This window comes from Mustelus asterias, chromosome 12 (assembly GCF_964213995.1).
Source record: "Mustelus asterias chromosome 12, sMusAst1.hap1.1, whole genome shotgun sequence".
Classification (NCBI taxonomy): Eukaryota; Metazoa; Chordata; class Chondrichthyes; order Carcharhiniformes; family Triakidae; genus Mustelus; species Mustelus asterias.
Genome location: NC_135812.1, coordinates 78,362,676 through 78,386,315, shown reverse-complemented (window position 1 = coordinate 78,386,315; position 23,640 = coordinate 78,362,676). Strand labels below are relative to the sequence as shown.

General features: G+C 41.5%; 1 protein-coding gene across 1 annotated transcript; it reads right to left on the bottom strand.

Annotated features, from left to right (window-relative positions):
- Window positions 1-1,108: 1,108 nt before the first annotated feature.
- cybc1 (cytochrome b-245 chaperone 1) lies at window positions 1,109-23,057 on the bottom strand. The gene is made up of 7 exons (XM_078225484.1): window positions 22,804-23,057; window positions 11,185-11,324; window positions 10,493-10,534; window positions 8,087-8,160; window positions 6,500-6,596; window positions 4,751-4,895; window positions 1,109-2,876 (listed from the first exon to the last, which is right to left on the bottom strand). The coding sequence occupies exons 2-7, from the start codon at window positions 11,270-11,272 to the stop codon at window positions 2,750-2,752; spliced, it is 573 nt and encodes a 190-aa protein (XP_078081610.1). The 5' UTR covers window positions 11,273-11,324; window positions 22,804-23,057; the 3' UTR covers window positions 1,109-2,749.
- Window positions 23,058-23,640: the final 583 nt, after the last annotated feature.

Here is a 23,640-nt window from a genome sequence, read left to right as displayed (position 1 = left end):
ATGAGGAAAGATTGAGTTGGTTAGGATTATATTTCCTAATGTTTAGAAGAACATTTTTTGGGGGGGAAAAGAGGAGATGATCTCATAGAAACCTATAAAATTCAAACAAGACTGGATAGTAGATACAGGAAGGAAGGATGTTCCAGATGGTGGGAGTGTCCAGAACTAGGAATCACAGTCTACGGATACAGGGTAAACCTTTTGGGACTGAGATGAGCAGAAATTTCTTCATCCAAGGAATGGTAAACCTATGGAATTTGCTACCACAGGAAGCATTTGAGGCCAAAACATGTTTTCAATAAGGAGTTAAATATAGCACTTGAGGCAAAGGGGATCAAAGGATAAGGGGCGGAGTGGGTCCAGGCTACTAAGTTGGGATGATCACCCATGTTTATAATGAATGGCGGAGCAGGCTCAAATTGCTGAATGGCCTATGTTTATATATCCTACACACCAAAGCTAGATCCAACAAGCAGTCGAGCAACAATTAAAGAAAGATGCAACCTGCTTAACAGTTTAAATACTTTTTTTTTTTGCAAGGAGTGTACCTCAAATGGATAATGCTTTTTATAAATTAAAAACAACTTCTTTGCATTGGCTCTAAAATATTAATTTTTGTAAAGGCAGTTTTAGTATTATTTTTAAAATGGGCAGCTATACAAATTACTTAGTCCAAATAACAGTAGGAACATTTGAATGAAGCAACCTCTTTGGTGGCATTCTGACATTGACAGAGTATGAAGCATTTTGAATTAAACGGGACAATCACATTTCACATTTGATTGAAATGCTGGGGTTTGAGCAGAGTCTCACAATCAACTCAGATTTGCAGTTCAATCTTCCAGCAGCCCTGACTACCCAGATTCAGTTACTACCAGCATGTGAACGCTTGAGTTTAGGAATCAGCTGCTCCGTTCCTCAATCCTATTGACTCAAGGCTTTTATAACATCAAAACTAGTGACCCAGTCTCCTAACTGCCAAATTCCTGCATGAACATAACCAGTATGTGTCAAATGCGAATCTGTAACTACCTATTTAAAGATCATAAATATTTTTCACATCTCTGCCAAAGGGATAGATTAGGCCATTACTGACGAAACAAAACATCCAACAAGCCAGAGTTTTATTCTCCCCACTTCTTAAGAGGAAGTGGTAATAATTTACAGTACACCTGTTAAAAAAAACATACACAGAATGTGGGTGTCACTGGCAAAGTCAGCATTTGTTGCCCATCACAGATTGCCCTTGAGTGTGGTAATGAGCCACCTTTTTCATCTGCTGCAGTCCACGGAGATACATCCAAAGTGCTGTTAGGAAGGAAATTCCGGTTTTTGGATCCAGTGACTGTGAAGGAGTGGTGATAACGTTCCAATTTAGGATGGTGTGGGGTTTGGAGGGGAACCTGCAGGTGGTGGTGTTCCCACATATCTGCTGCCCTCGTCCTTCAAGAGATTGCAGATTTGGACAGTCCAGTGGAAGCTTGATGAGTTGTTGCGCTGCACCTTGTAGGTGCTGCACACTACTGCCACTGCATCAGGGGAGGGAATGCTTGTTTAATCTTGTGGATGGGGTGGCAATCAAGCAAGCTGCCTTATCCTAGATAGTGCCAAGCTTCTTGTGTTGGTGGAGATGCACTCATCCATGCAAGTATTCCATTACACTTCTGACTTGTGCTTTGTAGTTGGTGGACAGGCTTTGGGGAGACGGGGAGTTACACCTCACAAAATGCCCAGCCTCTTCAGCAGGCCAATCCCTAGAATCTCAATCTACCAGCATCACATTTCTATCCCCTTTGCAACATTAACATTCTTTACAGGATGTTCAGCATTGAACTGCTTTCAAATAGTCTTCTCGCTCTACTAGAAAGTAAACCCATAAGGCAACTGGTGCACAAAATGTATTTAGTCAACCATCCTCATTCAGAAATACTGCAAACGGTCTCAGCATCCAACCACTAACTATTCCTCTTCCTTACTTGTACTTAAATACACAGATCATTTCTACTATTCCACTGTATTATTCGCCTTACAGGAAAACAATTGTATGAATATTATTTTTACAAGAAACCCCCAAAGAGAAAACAAAGTGAATTGAAATGGGGTGGCACAGTGGTTAGCACTGCTGCCTCACAGCACCAGGGACCTGGGTTCGATTCTTGGCTTGGGTCACTGTCTGTGTGGAGTTTGCACGATCTCCCCATGGCTGCGTGGGTTTCCTCCAGGTGCTCCGGTTTCCTCCCACAGTCTGAAAGATGTGCGGGCTAGGTGGATTGGCTATGCTAAATTGCCCCTTAGTGTCAGGGTGACTAGCTAGGGTAAATGCATGGGGTTGTGGGATAGGGTCTGGGTGGGATTGTGGTCGGTGCAGACTTGATGGGCCGAATGACCTCCTTCTGCATTGTAGGATTCTATGAAATGGACTATAAACAAAGTATGCAGTTGTAAGAGCAAAGTCACAACCAAAACAAGGTTCTCCGTTCAGTATTTCCTAAGTAACTAGCTATTATTCCTTACAGCTTATAATATTGATCAAATATACAATAAAAGTTGCATTCTGTCAAAGCAAGGTGTTCACGTTAGTAACACTGGAATGTGCAAGTTATAGTTGTGTTATTTCTCCAGCAAAAATGTTCACCATGCAGTGTGCAGCTTCACAACTAGTTTTCCAGAACTGTTCAGATGTTAAAAAGCCATGGATTTATTGGGGCTGCGTCCTTAATGATAGTGAAATGATTCTGGTTAATAATCCTCAGTTTTTTTCATTTTCACTGCTGGTGCCATCACTGCTGTCTGCAGACAATCCCAGCTTGTCATCAAGAGACGGTTCGTTCAGCTTTAGAAAGTTAGTTATAAGATTTGCTACGGCATCAACGTCACTGCGCAAAGGAAAGAAAAACACAAGACAAAGTTAGAAATGCAGGTCTCGGCCCAAATCTTACAGTCAGCGCCGACCCTTGTTGCTGATGCTGGTCAGACGGAGAGCTACCCACTTACTGGGGTGAGATTTTTCTCTCCACATTTCCAATGGAGGATCCATCCGCGCTCCCTCACTCAGCACAGGAATCCACAGAGAGCAGCAGCAAAGGGAATCTGCGCAGAAGCCAAGCTCCCCCTCTTCAGGGCACCAGCTGCCATATTCTGATAAGTATTCAAAGGCTCCAAGCTTTCTCTATGTCAGTGAATGAAGGAGTTGGGCCAGGCAGGTGGATAGGTGTGTCATGGGGGAGCCAGTGTGAATGGTGTGGGGGGCGGGGGGAGGGGGGTCAGTTCCATATTCATCCAGGATATAGACGAGGCAGCAGAGTGGTTAGCACAGAGCCAGAGACCCAGGTTCAATTTCAGCTTTGGGCGAATTTGTACCTTCTCCTCAGGTCCGCGTGGGTTTCTTCCGGGTGCTCCGGTTTCCTCCCACAGTCCAAAGATATGCCATACTAAATTGCTCCTTAGTGTCCAAAGATGTGAAGTTAGGAGGATTGCAGGCCAAATGCATAGAATTACAGCAATAGGGTGGGCCTAGGTAAAATAGGTGCAGACTTAATGGACTGAATGGCCTCTTTCTGCACTGTAGAATCCTACAGTGCAGAAGGAGGTCATTCGGCCCATCAAGTCTGCATCGACCACAATCCCACCTCGGCCCTATCCCACAACCCCATGCATTTACCCTAGCTAGTCCCCCTGAAACTAAGGGGCAATTTAGACCGATTATTCAGTCTAACATTTCCTGGGTAACTATTTAGGTAACTAAGTCGGAACAGTCCAAAAATTCCAATGCAATTCCCCACCAAGTCAGTGCATCAGGACTTCCGGGGTTCTAGCATACATCTTTGATCATGTCTCCAACAATCCAAAGACTGCATGATCTGTGTCCTAGTATCAAAAAGTACACTGATCAGCAATGCACATGAACTGGCCCATTTTCCTCCTTTTCCCCCCCATCACTCCCAAAAAAAATCACATCATTATGTATCAGCTGGATATCAGAAATGTTGCAGACAGACCCATGATGGGCATCCCTCAGACTTGAATTCATATTTATCTGGTGGTGTGGAAAATTCTTTATTATCTCCAGTTTACTTTCACTTACGTAGAAACTACACTTCAAAATAATTCATTGTACGCGCTTTTGTTAAAAAAGTGTGTGTTCTTCTTCCCGTTACTGGACCACTCAAAGTTCATTTTCCTCTTTTAAAATTATCTTTACAAAGTGTCATCTTTGCCTCTTGGTTTTATATTTTACCAAAGAGAAAGGGGAGTTTGTGGCTTGCTCCCAAGTTTGTCAGGCAATCATCATTGTTAATTTCTTTTTCACACTTTACAGCGACATCCTTTCAAAAGATACAAGGTTACATTTCTACACTGGTGACTTGAATTTTATAATGGGGAACAATATGCCCATGTATGCAACCAAACCAGAATTTCATTGTAAATAGGGTAAAGTCTCCAGTTGACAGGGTTCATAAAATGAGAGATATATTTGCCTCTGTGGACCATGTGCAGCATAAATGTTCAACAATTGTACTGCTGGAGATAATGGGGTTCAAAACACAAAAATACAATTAAGCAACATGAACTTATCCAAATTAAAAAGGACAGATTTATTCTCGTGTATAATTATAATACTGATATAAACAATTGCTTAAACAACAAAATAGTTGATTCTGCAGCTCCACAAAGTAAGCGTAAATTGGGTTAATACACATCATCAATTTTTTGGTAAAGCACAAATTGGCCAAAGAGTCGAGTTACTTACCTCCGATTACTTAGCACTGCGCTTTGGGTCAGCGGGTGTGAAAAGCCAGTTGCAAACCGCAGTACGACCAGGTAACCTTTCCCCAAATAGCGGACCCTCTCCTCCTCTACTGTAACAGCACGGATATGCTGAAGCTGTGCCACCACTAGAAACAGAACACGGTCAGTCACTGAAATTGAGCTAATAAAATATTGCATGAAATTGTACAAATTAATATCACACATTACAAAACTAGAAAGTACCACGATCTGTGTTTGGCGTTGTGAGTCTGCACAGTGGTAGTGACAGAGAAATAGAGCACAAAGTTATCCTAATGGCTATCCGGTTCAGATCACTCTTTACACCACCTCACAAAATGGGCCAAAAAGCAGCCACTTTTGGACGTGCAAAGTACCCAGTATATCTCAAATTACTCTGGAAAGACAAAGTTTCTCAAAATTTGAACAACAGGTTAAGGAAGCAGTTTCATGCTGCAACTATGCAAGTAGTATTTTCTATTAATGGAATGCTGCCATCAGTCCAAAAGGTGTTCTGCCCATTTCACAAAGTGTCAATTTCAGTGCTAATGCGATGTCAGATACATAGGCCGAGCGATTGGCTGAATTATTTAACAGCATGTTCCTTCAATTGTCCATAATAATGCAGACTGCACTCATCAAACCAGGCTTGCCAAACCCAAAATAAAACATCTACACTGATGCGATTCTGCAATTGGACAGCACTACCTGAATAATCCTGGGTGTTCCATTGGCTACACTAACAACCAATTTAAAATAAATCAGTCAAACTCGCAACGTGACTCATTCACAAATGATTGATACGCCACACAAAAGGAACCAATCTCTGCAAACAAAAGGAACATGTTCAAGCCTTGCGCCTCTCCTCAATTACCTTGGTGAACCCTTTGATTGTCTTTCACCACGGCAATGCCGAGAACAATCAGTTGACTTGCTAACCACACTTTACTGTAGTATGAATGGTTAGAATTTTGGGTATTCTTGCATTTGTTCTGTTGAGTGCAAGACAAAAAACTTCGGCAACATGTCTCTCTTTTCAGCAATATCCAAGTTCTGTACTACCAAGCAACTGCTTTAACATAGAATCCCTACAGTGCAGAAGGATGCCATTCGGCCCATCAAGTCTGCACCTACCACAATCCCACCCAGGCTCTATCCCGTAACCCCACATATTGACCCTGCTAATCCCCTTGACACTAGGGTCAATTTAGCATGACCAATCAACCAAACCCATACACCTTTGGACTGTGGAAGGAAACTGGAGCAATCTCACGCAGACACAGGGAGAACGTGCAAACTCCATGCGGACAGTGACCAAGGCTGGAATTGAACCCGGGTCCCTGATGCTGCGAGACAGCAGTGCTAACCACTGTGCCACCCACTTTCATGTTGTAGTCAGATTATTACTTTAGTGTAAAAGGTGCACCTTGAGAAGCTAGCCCTGCCATTAAAGGCCAAATCTTTGTCTTGTTATATCTAACCTGAACCTAGAGACGAGGTTGAAAACATTAATTGGTTGATCAAAAGCAAGCCATGCGAGGTGGCACTGAGAAGGAATTAACAATTAGCAGAGGAGGAGGAATTAACGCTGAATTCATGTTCAGGACAAAATGAATAGTTATTCACCCCACCTCAACATACTTTGTTGTAAGGTTTCTACCATCACACTCAATTTGTCACCATGGCTCTAAAGTTTAAGGTTAATGTTTGGAAAAATAAATTTTCACCTTACCGTGATCTTGACTATTTCTCCACATGGTCAATATCCTCGTATAAAGATTAAAATTTTTAAGAACTGCAACACCTTTAGTCTGGTCAAAAATGACTTCCTGAAAGGCAGATAAAAAGAAACTATTAAATGAATCGAAAGACAAAAAATTTCACATTACAATCTTACTTCCTACCAATGGATCAGTGTTCGACATCATGCAAACATTTAATCCTTGTGGATTATTTGATGTAATATTGGTTTCCCGGTGTTCCAGAATTTCTAAAGCATCAGCGCTTTTCCATTTAAATTTTTGTCCATTGCCAATATTCAGGTAGCTTTTACCAATTCATTGCTAAATATTAACTTGACAAACAGAACCTCAAAAATGTAGGTTGGGAGTTGTCAGCGGCAAACATTACACGAGGAGGCAGGTTCGCAAAGATTTGAAAACACATTGAGATTTCTTATTTTGAGCCACTTCATAGGAACATTTATCTTGTTAAATCTGGGTAATAAGAGGTTAAAATTGCAAAGCATACAAGCTTCTGGAGGTAGGGATTAGATCTGACAAAGAACATGACCAAGATTATATCTCTCCAGTAGCAGATAATCTTGACACTTTGATTCATTCCCAGGATGTGGTGATTGCTGACAAGGCCAGCATTGATTGTCCTTCCCTGGGTACAGGGAAGATAGGTGACTTCTGAGCTCAGCTCACAAACCATTTTATTGGTTGGAAACTGAAATTACAAATTATAGGCCAGAATGGATAAAGACAGGTTTTCCTTCCCTGAAGGAACTTAGTGAATCACTTGAAATTATTTTTTAAAAACAACGATCCAAAGCATTTAAGTTGAATCCAGTTTCTCAAGCTGTGTGGCACAGTGGTTAGCACTGCTGCCTCAGCGCCAGGGACCCAGGTTCGATTCCTGGCTTGGGTCACTGTCTGTGCGGAGTCTGCACATTCTCCCCATGGGTTTCCTCCGGGTGCTCCGGTTTCCTCCCACAGTCCGAAAGACTGTGCTGGTTCGGTGTATTGGCCATGCTAAATTCTCCCTCAGTGTACCCAAACAGGCGCCAGAGTGTGGCGGCTAGGGGATTTTCAGTTACTTCATTGCAGTGTTAATGTAAGACTACTTGTGACACTAATAAATAAACTTGAACTTTTAATTCAAACTCTCACTCTCTAGATTTGTAACCCAGGTTCTGGATTATTAATCCAGTAATAATAGTCACTTCACAATCAGACCCTGGTTATGGAGACCTAATAGTTAAGACTTTCCAGTCAGCATTCAGAAAATGTCATCTGGAACAGCTCGATTCATTTGAACTCAGCAGTGGAGTGACTGCCAGGGGAACAGCTGTTGGTGAAACCCGCAACGTGGGAGGGCAGGAACAAGTAAGAGAAATATTGCAGAAGTTAAGAAGCGAGTTTGGCACCATTTTAGACTCCTTTGGTGTAGCATTTCTTTAAGTTTCAAAATGAACACTAGATACCTGGTCACATTATATATAATTCACAAGTATCTGAATAAATTATTTACAACTATGGATTCACGTCGCTGTAATACCCCTACTACTGAAGGCAAGTTTTAAATACCATCCTACCTCCCAGTCTTCCAAGTTTTGTACAGCCACAAATAAGCAGCCCACTACGTAGAATAACTTCCATGCCCAACTGTCTGCAAACAAATACAGATACATTTTATTCAGTCTCTCATATCTGCCCTGTACATAATGAAAACACTTCAGTCAAATGTACAGTCACAACACCCTATCATCTGGTATAATTTCACAGTTTGGTATGCAGGCTAATATATCTTTTTTTTAAAACCACAAAATCAGACACTCTTCTGTGTTTTACTCAGTAACTCTCTCTCTGATGCGTGGCACAGTGGTTAGCACTGCTGCCTCACAGCACCAGAGACCCGGGTTCGATTCCTGGTTTGGGTCACTGTCTGTGTGGTGTCTGCATGTTCTCCCCGTGGGTTTCCTCCCACAGTCCGAAAGGCATGCTAGTTAGGTGCATTAGCCATGCCAAATTCTCCCTCAGTGTACCCGAACAGGCACCTTATTGTGGCGACATGGGAATTTTCACAGTAACTTCATTGCAGTGTTAACATAAGCCTACTTGTGCCCCCAATAAATGAAAACTAAACGATGTAGGCCAACATTCTTAGCAGAGGTCCTGCTCCCAGGGTTAAATTTATACCATTCTGTAACCATTTGGAGAGTCCGTCTATTTCTGTTTCCTACTTTCCCGCTATAGAAATTGTACAACTTCTAGTTTATAACTTCATTCAAAAAGTCTAACCAAGATCAGAAACTCAAAACTTCCTGTGCTGCTGTAACCATCAATAAATCAATTGTCGTCGAGTGATCATTTGCACTTAGATATTTATACTAAAGCTAAAGTTTATGTACAAATTAAAGCTGCAGTGCATGGTACAGCTGTTACCTCATTTACTGCTGCATCTTTCTTTGTACCATTACTGAGCTTAGCCGATTTGTTCCACAACACAAATGGAGAAAATTGCCATCTTGAGCACATTCATTTCAATGCCTCGGTTAGGTGGGTTAGCCATGGTGAATGCACAGGGTTATGGGGAAAGGGCGGAGGGGAGGGCCTGGATGAGATGCTTTTTCCAGAGCGTTGGTGCAGACTCAATGGATCAAATGGCCACCTGCACTGCAGGGATTCTATGAAAATGAAAATCAGGTGTGTTCTGCAACTTGCTCGTAATTCGTTTTGCTGAATTGTGCCCCCAGTGAGGATGAAAATTTATCCCTTGTAATTCCAATTTAAGTTGTAAAGCAGGATGAATTTTTATAAATCTCTAACAATCTTAGCATTGAAAAAAAACTTAATTTCACATCAAACAAGTTTGTACATAGTTAATTTTGACAACTGTAATCTTCAAACTGTGCTGCCAAATGGTAACTGATTGTAAAGTTAATGGACTAGATTTTTCACCCATTCATAGCTGGACAATCATACCCTACCATGCCTCATAATTCTCAAGCTAGAGGGAGAGACTAAAGTTCAAATTCTGCATTTCTCCAGCAGAGACCAACTGATTTATCTCATATGCATGTAGTTTATCACTTTTATGATTAATTTGAGTATCTAAACCTGTACTCGGGCACACCAGACACCGGGGTACAATGAATATCAGAAAAGCAGGTGAGCCCAAGTGCATGCAAAAGAACCTTCCTGATGTTCCTCCATTTAATTTAGTTGAAGGAAATTCAAGTGGGTTTAGACCACTAAATCTCGAAAAACCTTCAATATTATCTCCTTGGAATTACTCGTCCCAACATTTTGTTTAGTTCCTTCACCACTTGCAAATACCAAATGAGTGATTTTACCAAGCTACCAAAAGTTTCACATCTCTCCCCGCTTCATATTCTTCAATCATTTATATTTCTGAATTCTTGCTTGTTTCACTTAATCTCATGGCTTCACACTCAATACTCTGAATTCCATCCGTCACTTCTGCACATTGACCTAAACCAGGTTTATGATTGCTTTTTTTTCTCCCCTTTATTCTTTCATGGGATGTGGGCGTTGCTGGCTAGGCCAGCATTTGTTGCCAATTCCCAACTGCCATTGAACTGAGTGGCTTGCTAGGCCATTTAAAAGTCAACCACATTGCTGTGGATCTGGAGTCACATGTAGGCCAGACCAGGTAAGGACGGCAGATTGTCTTCCCTAAAGACATTCGTGAACCAGATGAGAGTTTTTTTTTTATGACAATCAATGGTTTTGTGGTCATCATTAGACTCTTAGTTCCAGATTTCTTTTTTTATTGAATTCAAATTTCACCATCCGCCATGGAGAGATTCAAACATGGGTCTCCATGGCATTACCCTGGATCTCAGGATGACTAGTCCAGTGACAATACTACCATCATCTCTGTGAATAGTTGAAAATACATATTCTTTTTTTTAAATTAGTAAAGGAGATCCAAGAATCAGAAGGATATTAAACCATTATACTTTAACTTTTCTTACCTGCACTGTAGTAAGCAGCAGCTAGACCAATAGAACCAATTCCTACAGAAGAGAAAAAATAATTTCACTGTTAACTCTTTGTTGTGAACTTCTAAAGCTTTGGTAGTGATGTCCTTCAGCAATTTACATTTAAAATTACCCATCATCTTTTCCTCCATACAGAGCAACGTTAAATATAATTGTTAAATGCTTTAGATCAAACTATCTCAAAAACATTCCACATAATTATAACGTGCATAAGAAAATGTGGTGCTTGCAGTGTACCAATATTAAGACAAATGAAGAGTTAATTTTTTTTTTTGAAAAGTTAATTTTTAATTCATTCGTGGGACATAGGCATCACTGGCTAACCAGCATTTATTGCCCATCCCTAGTTGCCCTTGAGAAGGTAGCAGTGAGCCACCTTCTTGAATCGCTGCAGATAGTCAAGGATGGAACGTTGATCAAGACATCCAGAAAACTCCCTCCTCTTCTTTGAGTAATCCCATGGAATCCATAACATTCACCAGAACCACTAGAAGAGTTAAATCAAACTCTGATTTAAATGCATTAGTCAAAAGACAGCACAACAAGGCAGAATTGACTTAGTACTTCACTGACATCTTGTTGCGGGATGTGAACCTGCACTTTTAGGAACCAGAAATGAATATGTTACCAACGAATTCAAGGTGCTATAATTATTATGGACTCACCAACCAACACGGACCAGGACCGAACACCTGGAGATCTCTTCAGGTGAAGGATTGAATCTGTTCGTTCCTCGACAATCATATACGCCATCTCTACAAAGAGCTATGGACTATATGTTCTTGGATGATGCTTGCAAATGGATCTGCAATTCAGACACAAAACAGCAACATAATGAACAATTGGAAAGGAAATGCAATAAAAAGCAATTGCAAAGCGTGTTACAGTTCTCAGGAATAACATTAGCCCATTAAAATAATGCAATTTGTATTGTAACTACAAGAGTGGTATCAATTTCCAGTAAGCCATGAATCTAACAGTATTTAACATCACTCTGCACCTTCTGAAGACATCCACATCAGTAAGCCCAGCTTTACAATATTTTTTAAAACACTGGAGGGAAAAGCATTGTATAGCAGATCATACATAATATTTATCCAAAACAACATTTTAATTCTCAAATCAGCGCAATTCATCTTCTGCTACAGGACATACTCATTTTTTAATTTGTAGGATATGGGTGTCGCTGGCTGACCAGCACTTATTGCTCATCCATATTTGCCCAAGGGCAGCCGAGAGTCAATCACATTGCTGTGGCTCTGGAGTCACATGTAGGCCAGACCAGGCAAGGACAGCAGATTTCCTTTCCTAAAAGGAGGTCGGTGAAACAGATGGGTTTTTACAACAATCGACAATGGTTTCATGGTCATCAGTAAATTCTTTATTCCAGATTTATTTATTTTTATTTGAATTCAAATTCCACCATCTGCTGTGCTGGGATTCAAAGACAGGTCCCCAGAACATTAGCAGAGTTTCTGGATTAACAGTCTAGCGATAATACCACTAGGCCATTGCCTCCCACTCAGTGCTTCCATATTCATTGTCTACTATTTTCAATGGTAGCATTTTTGTAGATATTACTGATATTACATTGGAGGATTAATTCCACTTCTACAAAAACCCAGATCAATACATATTAAGCATAATATAATAAGGTATATAATAAAATTTTAATAGGTGACGTTAATCAAACTTATGGAATCACTCAGGGCTGTGTGTTAGAAGGGCGGTACTTTTCCCATACACTTGGATTCGCCGTCCAAGTTTAAATAGGGGTACATTGTGTGTAAAGTTAGGCTCAAAGAGGAGCTAGATGGTTATTTTTCCTTTCTTTTCTGTTTGGCTGAGTATCTGAAGACATTTTAAATAAACATTTTGCATTTGGACATCTGTGCGAGTTGTTGAACTGAGTGAACTCCCCACCCCCACCATCACAATCCCCAGTCCCTTGTGACATCACAGACTTTACACTGAGAAAATCCTACATTATTTTGATTCTGCTCTGTTCCTCCATCAATGCCCCACCCAAATAATGAAGTTGCATAAAATCAGATTCATCAACAGCCACATTTTCATTATTGTGTTGGCTTACTTTCTGACTGGAACATTAGCACTAATGGATCTCCTGGCACATTGCTCTTCTACACCAGTTTTGACAAAAAGCAGCATGTTTCTCTTCCTGCAACTTCTCAGAAACTTATTTTCTGCACCCTCTCACATTTCATTTTGTAGTTTGCCTTTTTGTCTCGCTCTAGAAGTCCAACATGCTCACCCTTATTGTCTTTGTATTTCTACCTCTATCTTCCTTGCTCTTTGATTTGATTTATTATCGTCACATGTATTAGTATACAGTGAAAAGTATTGTTTCTTGCGTACTATACAGACAAAGCATACCGTTCATAGAGAAGGAAACGAGAGAGTGCAGAATGAGGTGTTACAGTCATAGCCAAAGTGTACAGAAAGATCAACTTAATGCAAGGCAAGTCCATTCAAAAGTCTGACAGCAGCAGGGAAGAAGCTGTTCTTGAGTCAGTTGGTACATGATCTCAGACCTTTCTATCTTTTTCCCGAAGGAAGAAGATGGAAGAGAGAATGTCCGGGGTATGTGGGGTCCTTAATTATACTGGCCAAGGCAGCGGAAAGTATAGAGTGTCAATGGATAGGAGACTGGTTTGCGTGATGGACTGGGCTACATTCACAATCTTTTGTAGTTTCTTGTGGTCTTGGGCAAAGCAGGAGCCATACCAAGCTGTGATACAACCAGAAAGAATGCTTTTTATGGTGCACCTGTAAAAGTTGGAGAGTAGTAGCTGACATGCCAAATTTCCTTAGCCTTCTGAGAAAGTAGAGGCATTGGTGGGCTTTCTTACCTATAGTGTTGGCATGGAGGCGGGGGGGGGGGAAGAGAGAGAGAGAGAGAGAGAAGAAGAGGAGAAAACCAGGACAGGTTGATGGTGATCTGTCTCGATCCTTTCTACTTTGTCCCCATTGATGTAGATCGGGGTATGTTCTCCTTTACGCTACCTTCATTTTGTTGACATTGAGCGAGAGATTATTGTTGTCACCGCACCAGTTCACCAGATTCTCTATCTCATTCCTGGACTCTGTCTCGTCATTGTTTGAGATCTGACCCACTACGGTGGTGACATCAGCAAACTTGAAAATCGAGTTGGAGGGGAATTTGGCCACACAATCATAGGTATATGAGTATACAGCCTTGTGGGGCACCGGTATTAAGGATGATGGTGGAGGAGGTGTTGTTGCTTATCCTTACTGATTGTGGTCTGAGAGTTAGGAAGCTCAGGATCCAGTCGCAGAGGGGGAGCCGAGGCCCAGGCCAAGGAGTTTGGGAAAGAACAGACAGGAACGTGAATGAATTAGCTAGCTGACAAGCTCACTTTGCTATTTCCAATTGGAGCTGCAGTGGCAGAGTTTGTGAATGTTGCTGCAAAAGGACTTTTTCAGTAAACACACTCGCTTTGCTCAATACCACGCCTGGATATTTTACAACTTTATTGATATAATACTTTAAATGTAATAAATCATCCCAAGCTGCTTCACAGAGTATTCTGAATCAAAATTTGATACCGAGCCAAGTTAGGCAATAGTCAGGCAGACAGCCAAAAGCTTGGTCAAAGAGGTCATTTGTAGGAAGGGTCTTAAAGATGAAAAGCAAGGCAGAGTAATTTAGGGAGGGATTCTAAAGCTAGGGCCAGGCAATTAAAGGCACAGAGATCCATGGTAAAGCAATTAAAAATCAGGGACGCTCAAGAGGAACACATACCTCAGAGAATTAGAAGCTAGTGCAGATTACAGACATAGGGAGGGGCAAAGCCACGGAGGGATTTGAAAAATTGAGACGCTGCTTAACCAGGAAGCATTGTGGATCAGTAAGCACAGAGCGATGGGTGAACTTGGTAGCAGAAAGAACAAGGGCAGCAGAGCTTTAGATGACCCTCAAATTTACAGAGGGTTGAATTTGGGAGGCCGGCAAGGTATGTGTTAGAACAGTCAAGTCTAAAGATAATAAAGGCATAGATGAGAATTTCAGCAACAGTTGAGCTGAGGCAGGGGTCTGACTCAGTGATGTTGTGGAGGTGGTGTTAGACAGCCTTAGTGATGCCAAAGATGTGTGGTCAAATCCTCATCTCAGGGTCAAGTATGACACCAAGATTGCGAGCAGTCTGTTTCAGCCTCAGGCACTTGCCAAGGAGAGAGATGAACAGGAAAGAGAGTTTGTTGTGGGAACTGAAGACAACAGTTTGTCTTAATATTTAATGGGAAGAAATTTCTGCTCATAGGACAAGCAGTCTGATAATTTAGCAACGATGCTGGAGTCATGAGTGGTGGTGGTGAAGTGGAGCTAGGTGTCTTCAACATGCGTGTAAAAACAAACATGCTGCTTTCGGATGATCTGACCTAGGGATAACATGCCAATGAGAAATGGGAGAGGGAGCCACAGTTATCCTATCGGAGTGGGAAGAGAGCCAATTCGGGTCACATACTCAATAATTAAGAATGCAAACTAGGTGAGAGCAGTCCCATTCAGCTGGACGAGAATGGTGAAGTATCGGAGGAGAATGATGTGGTCAATTATGTCAAAGACTGCAGACATGTCACGAAGGACAGGAGCAATAGTTTACCTTCGTCAGTCACATAGGATGCTATTTGTGACTCTGGTAAGAGCCATTTTGGTACTCTGGCAAGGATGAAAATCTGATTGGAACTCAGTGTTTTGAATCCCTTCAAAAAGAATGGGCACAGAATTAGGAGGTGACAACATGTTCTAGAACTTAGAGAGGAAAGAGAGATTGCAGATCCATCAGTGGTGTACAAGGACAGTGGGGTCAAGGGCTGATTTTGAGGAGAGGGGTGATGACAAAAGATTTGAAGGCCTGAGGGATGGTACCTGAAGAGAGAGAATCATTGATATCAGTTGTGGGAATCAGAAAAGGAAGCGGGAAGATCAGTAGCTTAGTGGCAAGGGATCAAGGGAATAGGAGGCATGACTCGCGGGCAACCTGAGCTTGGAGATTGCACAAGGGGACATAACAAAGCTACTAGAGAATGATGCAAGTTCAAGATTAGGATGGGGAGAGCTTTAGGGAAATTTGAGCCTGGTGATCTAGGGGAAGGAAGGGAAGTGGCAGAGGCAGCTAATAGGATGATTTCAATCTTAGTGGAAAATCAGGTAATGTTTGGACAAAGGTTTCTGTGAGCTCCTCACAGCGAGGGTGGGAGAGATGGGGGGATTGGGGTGGGTTAGGGGTTTTAAAATGATGATTTGCAGTAAAGGTGTACCAGTCATGACAGAAAGTTTGTTACCAATTGATTCATTTTGAAGAGCTCTTTTTTATTACCTGTGACAAAGAAATATGCAGGGTTTATGATCCAGGTTGTCTAGGGTGGTAAACTAGTCACAATTTCTTCTAATCTTGCTCGCCATTTGCAGCAGAATAACCAAATGATTTAGAATAATTCAAGTCACCATTCAGAACAGGAGTTATACTCATAACTAGGAGCAGGAGTTGGCCATCTGGCCCCTCGAGCCTGCCCCGCCATTCAATAAGATCATGGCTGATCTTTTTGTGGACTCAGCTCCACTTACCCACCCGCTCACCATAACCCTCAATTCCTTCACTGTTCAAAAATTTATCTATCCTTGCCTTAAAAACATTCAATGAGGTAGCCTCAACTGCTTCACCGGGCAGGGAATTCCACAGATTCACAACAGTGTGTGTGAAGAAGTTCCTCCTCAACTCAGTCCCAAATCTGCTTCCCTTTATTTTGAGGCTATGCCCCCTAGTTCCAGTTTCACACGCCAGTGGAAACAACTTCCCTGCTTCTATCTTATCTATTCCCTTCATAATCTTATGTGTTTTTATAAGATCTCCCCTCATTCTTCCGAATTCCAATGAGTATAGCCCCAGTCTACTCAGTCTCTCCTCATAAGCCAATCCTCTCAACTCCGGAATCAACCTGGTGAATCTCCTCTGCACCCCCTCCAGTGCCAGTATATCCTTTTTCAAGTAAGGAGACTCCTCTCCGCATTACTGAATCCACAGTACTGCACGCCAAATGGAATATATGCTGCGCAATCTGAGACATGGGACTAATAATACAACTTTGAACAATCTATAAATGCATTGTGAACAAAAGCATTTTTAGCTGAAAAAGTGATAACACCTCTGTGGCAGTCAATTTAGCTTTGCATGTATCTTTACTTCTTCAAACCAGCTCAGGAAAATGAGTTGTGATTCATGACCTGATCGTTGTTGAGGTTAACAGTCATCAAAACAGGATTTGGAAATCCTGCGTGAGGCAACGTGACGAGCACAGTTCCATGCATGGTGTAGCACCAATAGAATTGTACTCTGGCAGCTGCTGCAGTTCCTGTGGATGCAACGCACTGCTTCATTTGATCATGTCCTCAGGTTTAGGTTTACTTGGCACATTTATCTAACCAAGGCACCACTGATAAGCAAATCTATCGACAGTTTCAGATATTATAAAATAATTCCCAGTACATCATTACGCTAGCTTTTCATCAGGACAAAGGAACAATTCAACCCATAAAAGAGCATTAATAACACAAAGTGTGTAGTGTGCAAGTCTGAGCAGTTTAGTAACTGAATGCAGTTACTGTGAGCACTCCTGCAGCGAGTCCAAGTGTTCGATAGCACCAAAGATGCCTGGAGCAGAAAGTAAATTTAACTTACAAGGATTTTGGTTTGTTTAAAACACTGAAGCCGAAAAGTCAACGTTGGCCATGCTTGGAGCCACATTCTTAACACGGTTATAGCCGTTCAGAAGAGACAATAAATAATTTAAAATGAAGGTATTAACACCTACATTACAGTGAATAAGGAAACATCATTCCAACACTGTTTGGATTCATCTGCTAATATTGGCACCATTAATTTCTAGGTTTTAACTATTTGCATACTATTCCAAACCACAAACGATAAAAGTTCTATCCTTACCCCCTCTTCATTCAGATGCTGCCCTTTTAAGATATTATATGCTAACATGGGATTAATGTCACATGCATGTTAATGATTTTCAACTTTTAAACCCCCCCCCCCCCACCCCCCCAAATCACCTTCCACAACCATTTGACTGTCTGACATTAAGTGAAACTTCTACAGCCAAATACAGGAAAAACCAAAGCCATCTTACTTTGCACCAAAAATGCATACCTCTGCTATTGACTCCACCCGTCTCAAGCTTGACCAAGGCCCAGAACCAAGCTTCAAATCCCATGTTACATTTTTGATTCTTCCTACCCTTACTATTCTAGAGCATTCAGCACTCCTATCTTAGGTTCTCATAGGCAAACGGTAACTGCTAGTGGTAACTTTCCAAATAGCCCAGTAATACAAGCCAGCCAATCTTCCAGTTAATATAATTTCAGTCACTGACTCCATAAGATCTTTCTCCGGTGAGAAACTGAAAAATGATCACACCAACAGACTCAGGTTAAATTTAAATTAAGCAAAATTATTTCATAAAAGGACAAACAAGGTATGTGACCACACACACCACACATCTAACAACTTGCTTTAATGGAAGTAATGAAGTCTAAAATCTAACATTAAACTATTACATTACAGAAGATGTAATGCAATGCAGTGGCTTTCTCTTCTCATGTTTCCCAAGCTTCAGAACCTCAGCCCTCTATTTTAACTTGTTCTGTAGATTCCAATCACTTTTGTTCCAGTATCAGAGATTGGTTGCAGTAGGGAGGAGGCCATTCCGCCGTCAAGTCTATGCCAGCTCTTGGCAACAGCAAACAAATTAGTCCCACTTCCCCACCATTTTTCCCACCCTTGCAATTTTTTTAGCACTGATCTAACTCACTTTTGAAATTTGAATTTACTTCCGCCATCCTTCCAGGCAGCACATTCAAGATCATAACCACTTCTTGCACAAACTGTTTTTTCTCATAATGCCTTTGGTTCTTTTGCCAAACTTAAATCTGTGTCCTTTAATTCTAGATCCTTTTGCCAAAAAAAAAGTTTCTCCCTCCCTCTACTCTATCGAAACCTCTTAGAAGTTTGAACACCTCTATCATGTCTTTATTAAACTATGCTTTTTCATTTAAATATTCCCAAAATTAGACTTAAACTTCCCATATTTTAGGAAAACTGCAACCATGTTTGTTTATTATACATAAAACTGAACAAATTAAATTTACCCCTCACCCTTGTCCTTTTTATTTTCCGTCAGCTCTGTTTCGCCCAATGCACTGAGTCCAAAATCATGGGATGATAGCAACAGAGGTAACTTCACTAGGATATTAACCCAAGACAACCAGGTTTTGGGGACATGGGTTCAAATCCCATTACAGCTACTGGTGGAATTTAAATTCAATTAATAAATCTGGAAGGTAAAGCTGTTCTCAGTAACAAGTTGTTAATAGGGCTAAAGGTAGACAAGTCTCCTGATCCTGATGGAATGCATCCCAGGGTACTAAAAGAGATGGCGGGAGAAATAGCAAATGCACTGGTGGTAATTTATCAAAATTCGCTGGACTCTGGGGTGGTTCCCGCAGATTGGAAAACAGCAAATGTGACGCCACTGTTTAAAAAAGGAGGTAGACAAAAGGCAGGTAACTATAGGCCGGTTAGCTTAACTTCTGTAGGGAAAATGCTTGAATCTATCAAAGAAGAAATAGCGAGACATCTGGATATAAATTGTCCCATTGGTAAGACGCAGCATGGGTTCATGAAGGGCAGGTCATGTTTGACTAATTTGGTGGCATTCTTTGAGAACATTACATGTGCAGTGGACAATGGGGAACCTGTGGATGTAGTGTATCTGGATTTCCAGAAGGCATTTGACAAGGTGCCGCACTAAAGACTGCTACATAAGATAAAGGTGCACAGTGTTACAGGTAATGTACTGGCATGGATAGAGGATTGGTTAACAAACAGAAAGCAAAGAGGGGGAGTAAATGGGTGTTTTTCTGGTTGGCGATCAGTGACTAGTGGTGTGCCTCAGGGATCAGTGTTGGGACCGCAATTGTTCATGATTTACATAGATGATTTGGATTTGGGGACCAAGTGTAGTGTGTCAAAATTCGCAGATGACACTAAGATGGGTGGAAGAGCAAAGTGTGCAGAGGACGCTGAAAGTCTGCAAAGGGATATAGAAAATCTAAGTGAGTGGGTGAGGGTCTGGCAGATGGAGTACAATGTTGGTAAATGTGAGGTCATCCATTTTGGTAGGAATAACAGCAAAATGGACTATTATTTAAATGGTAAAAAATTGCAGCATGCTGCTGTGCAGAGGGACCTGGATGTCTTTGTGCAGGAATCTCAAGGAGTTGGTTTGCAGGTGCAGCAGGTAATTAAGAAAGCAAATGGAATTTTGTCCTTCATTGCTAAAAGGGATGGAGTTTAAAAACAGCAAGATTATGCTGCAGCTGCACAAGGTGCTGGTGAGGCCACACCTGGAGTACTGTGTACAGTTTTGGTCTCCTTACTTGAGAAAGGATATACTGGCACTGGAGGGGGTGCAGAGGAAATTCACTAGGTTGATTCCGGTGTTGAGAGGGTTGGCTTATGAGGAGAGACTGAGTAGACTGGGGCTATACTCATTGGAATTCAGAAGAATATGGGGAGATCTTATAGAAACATATAAGATTATGAAGGGAATAGATAAGATAGAAGCAGGGAAGTTGTTTCCACTGGCGAGTGAAACTAGAACTAGGGGGCATAGCCTCAAAATAAGGGGAAGCAGATTTAGGACTGAGTTGAGGAGGAACTTCTTCACACAAAGGATTGTGAATCTGTGGAATTTCCTGCCCAGTGAAGCAATTGAGGCTACCTCATTGAATGTTTTTAAGGCAAGGATAGATAAATTTTTGAACAGTAAAGGAATTAAGGGTTATGGTGAGCGGGCGGGTCAGTGGAGCCGAGTCCACAAAAAGATCAGCCATGATCTTATTGAATGTCGGAGCAGGCTCGAGGGGCCAGATGGCCTACTCCTACTCCTAGTTCTTATGCTACGGTGATAGAACAAAGAAAATTACAGCACAGGAACAGGCCCTTCGGCTCTCCAAGCCTGCACCGGCCATGCTGCCCGACTTAACTAAAACCTCCTAACCTTCCGGGGACTATATCCCTCCATTCCCATCCTATTCATGTACTTGTCAAGACGCCCATTAAAAGTCACTACCGTATCCACTTCCACTACCTCCCCCGGCAACGAGTTCCAGGCACCCACTACTCTGTAAAAAATCTGCCTCGTACATCTCCTTTAAACCTTGCCCCTCGCATCTTCAACCTATGCCCTCTAATAATTCACTCTTCCACCCTGGTAAAAAGCTTCTGACTATCCACTCCGTCTATGCCTCTCAATCTTGTAGACTTCTATCAGGTCGCCCCTCAACCTCCGTCGCTCCAGTGAGAACAAACCAAGTTTCTCCAACCTCTCCTCATAGCTAATGCCCTCCATACCAGGCAACATCCTGGTAAATCTTTTCTGTACCCTCGCCAAAGCCTCCACATCCTTCTGATAGTGTGGTGACCAGAATTGAACACTATATTCCAAGTGCGGCCTAACTAAGGTTCTATAAAGCTGCAACATGACTAGCCAATTTTTAAACTCAGTGCCCCAGCCGATGAAGGCAAGCATGTCGTATGCCTTCTTGACTACCTTCACCTGCATTGATGAAACTATTATCGGTTGTTGTAAAAACCCACACTTACCTTTAAAAAGTAACTGTCCTTATTTACAACTTTCTCACTCTACTTCTGCAACGCATGTCAGCCTCTTGTTACCCACCCCACACCCTCCTGCTTCTCATTTTGTGATGGATCTTCCAAACACACAGATCCTGCCCTCTGCAATTTATTCCTTGATCCTCTTTGCATTGCTGCCACCCTCCCTTCCTTTCAAAAGCCTCCTAAAAACCTAGCTTTATGAGCAGGCTCTTTGTCAACTCCCCATTTCTACTCTGACGAAGGGTCATCCTGACTTGAAACATTGGCCCTATTTTCTCTCCACAGATGCTGTCAGACCTGCTGAGATTTCCAGCATTTTCTGTTTTTGTTTCAGATTCATCACCCGCAGTATTTTTGCTTCCATCTTAATTTCTACTACTACTTATTGTATTTACTCATATGTAAAGTGCTTGGAGATGATTTATTATTTTGAAAGTGCTGTACAAAGGCAAGTCTGTGTTATTTTAATTGCATTATAACTAACAGGAAAACACGCTATCCTCAACATCTATCAATTTTCCCCATGGACCATTAGCTCATACCCTACTCTGTAATGCATTTAAGTAACAACTCATATCTCATTGGTAACTCTACACTTCTTTAACCATTTTGTTTCTCCCATCCCACATCAAAGCAATCTCACCTTAAATTGCAAATTTATAGCATACATCACATTCTATATGCACAGAATATCAATAATATTTGAATTAATAATGGTTCTAAATATCAGAGGTTTCTGCTCAGTTCTTAATTCTTGCTTGGAGTGCACCAGACATACATTTTTAATGCCTTTCGCTCATCGTGTGGGTATTTATTCACCATAAAAAGGCTTTCATTATTTTCAGCAAGCAGCAATTGATGGCTCTGTCGAGATAATGGTCAAAAAAAAGCACTAATGGTGTCAATACTACCGGTAAACAATCAACTCCAGTAAAACCTGAGGCTGCCTGGAGGTCATTTACAGCACTCAGCCAATTTGATGAAAGCGATTACTCAAACTGGGTTCAAACAAGGAAATTAGTAACATGTTATATGCTGGAGCACGGTTAATGATGACAATGTACACTTTCATTTCCAAGTCACCAAACCGCGGTCCCCTTGCTCCTGTTAGCGTGATCCCGAAACACTAGGCAACTGAGATTTATTTATCTCATATTGGATTTTTGCTGGTCTGTTCTGACTGAATTCTGTGGGTCTGGTGATTTGGAAAGAGCTGTTACAACACTGTCACTGTCGAAGAAATCTGAAATCTAAACAGCGATTTGAAATATTTACAACTAGTGTGAGCATGAATGAAACTTGTAACTCTTGATACTCCAACGGTTCATAATAAGACATCCCTCAAAGACATCCATTTAAGTGAAGAATCACCACCGTTTTAAATCAAATGCAGGAACCAAGTTAAATAGTCGTTTATAATTCAACGATATACTTATTGAATGGCAAATTATCAGTTTCAATAGCCGTTTTAAATAGGAATATTGAACTACAGCTAAAATAAATTCCCAATCTTTGGAGATCAGTTTGTGTTAAAAGAGGAACAAAAAGGCATACCGCCTGTTCTGCGGCTCTTCCTCTTCAACGCGTTGAGTCACTGGCCAGGCGTGTAAGTTTCTGAATGAGTTCTTCCTCTTCCCTCTTGTACATCTTGGATCTCTCATTGGCTCAGTTCAAGATCAGCCCCCCGCCAGCCTGTTGTCCAATGGGCTGGTGGCTACAACTTTGTTTTTCCCCCAACGTACCATCCCCACGCACACTCCGCCCCTTCCTCAAATACAACACAACCCTTACAAAGCTCATCCCCCATCAACCTTTCTCAAACTCCACCCTCCCCACATAACTCTTACAAATCTCCACCCCCATACATGACAAAACTCTTACAAAATTCCACCCCCAAGCAGAACAAAATACTTATAAAAACACAATCCCCACACCCAACCTCTTTTAAAATTCAACTCCAAACACAACCCTTACAAAATTCATCCCCCATCAAACACAAGTTTCATAACTCCACCTGACAACAAAACCCTTACAAATCTCCGCCCCCAAATACAAAACTCAAAATTTCATCCCAGTCCAACAAAGTTCAACCCCCAACCAACATAAACTTTATTAAACTCTACCCCACCCTGTACAACCTTTACAAAACTCCACCCTAAAACACAAAAATCCTTTATGAAGCACAATCCCCTCCCCCAATACAACACAACCTTTACAAAACTCCACCCTAAAACACAAAGCCCAACACAACTTTCATAAAACTCCACCTCAAACACAAAAATCCTTTATAAAGCACAATCCCCTCCCCAATACAATACAACCTTTACAAAATTTACAAAACTGCACCCCAAACACAATCCTTACAAAACTCCACCCCAAATACACAATCCT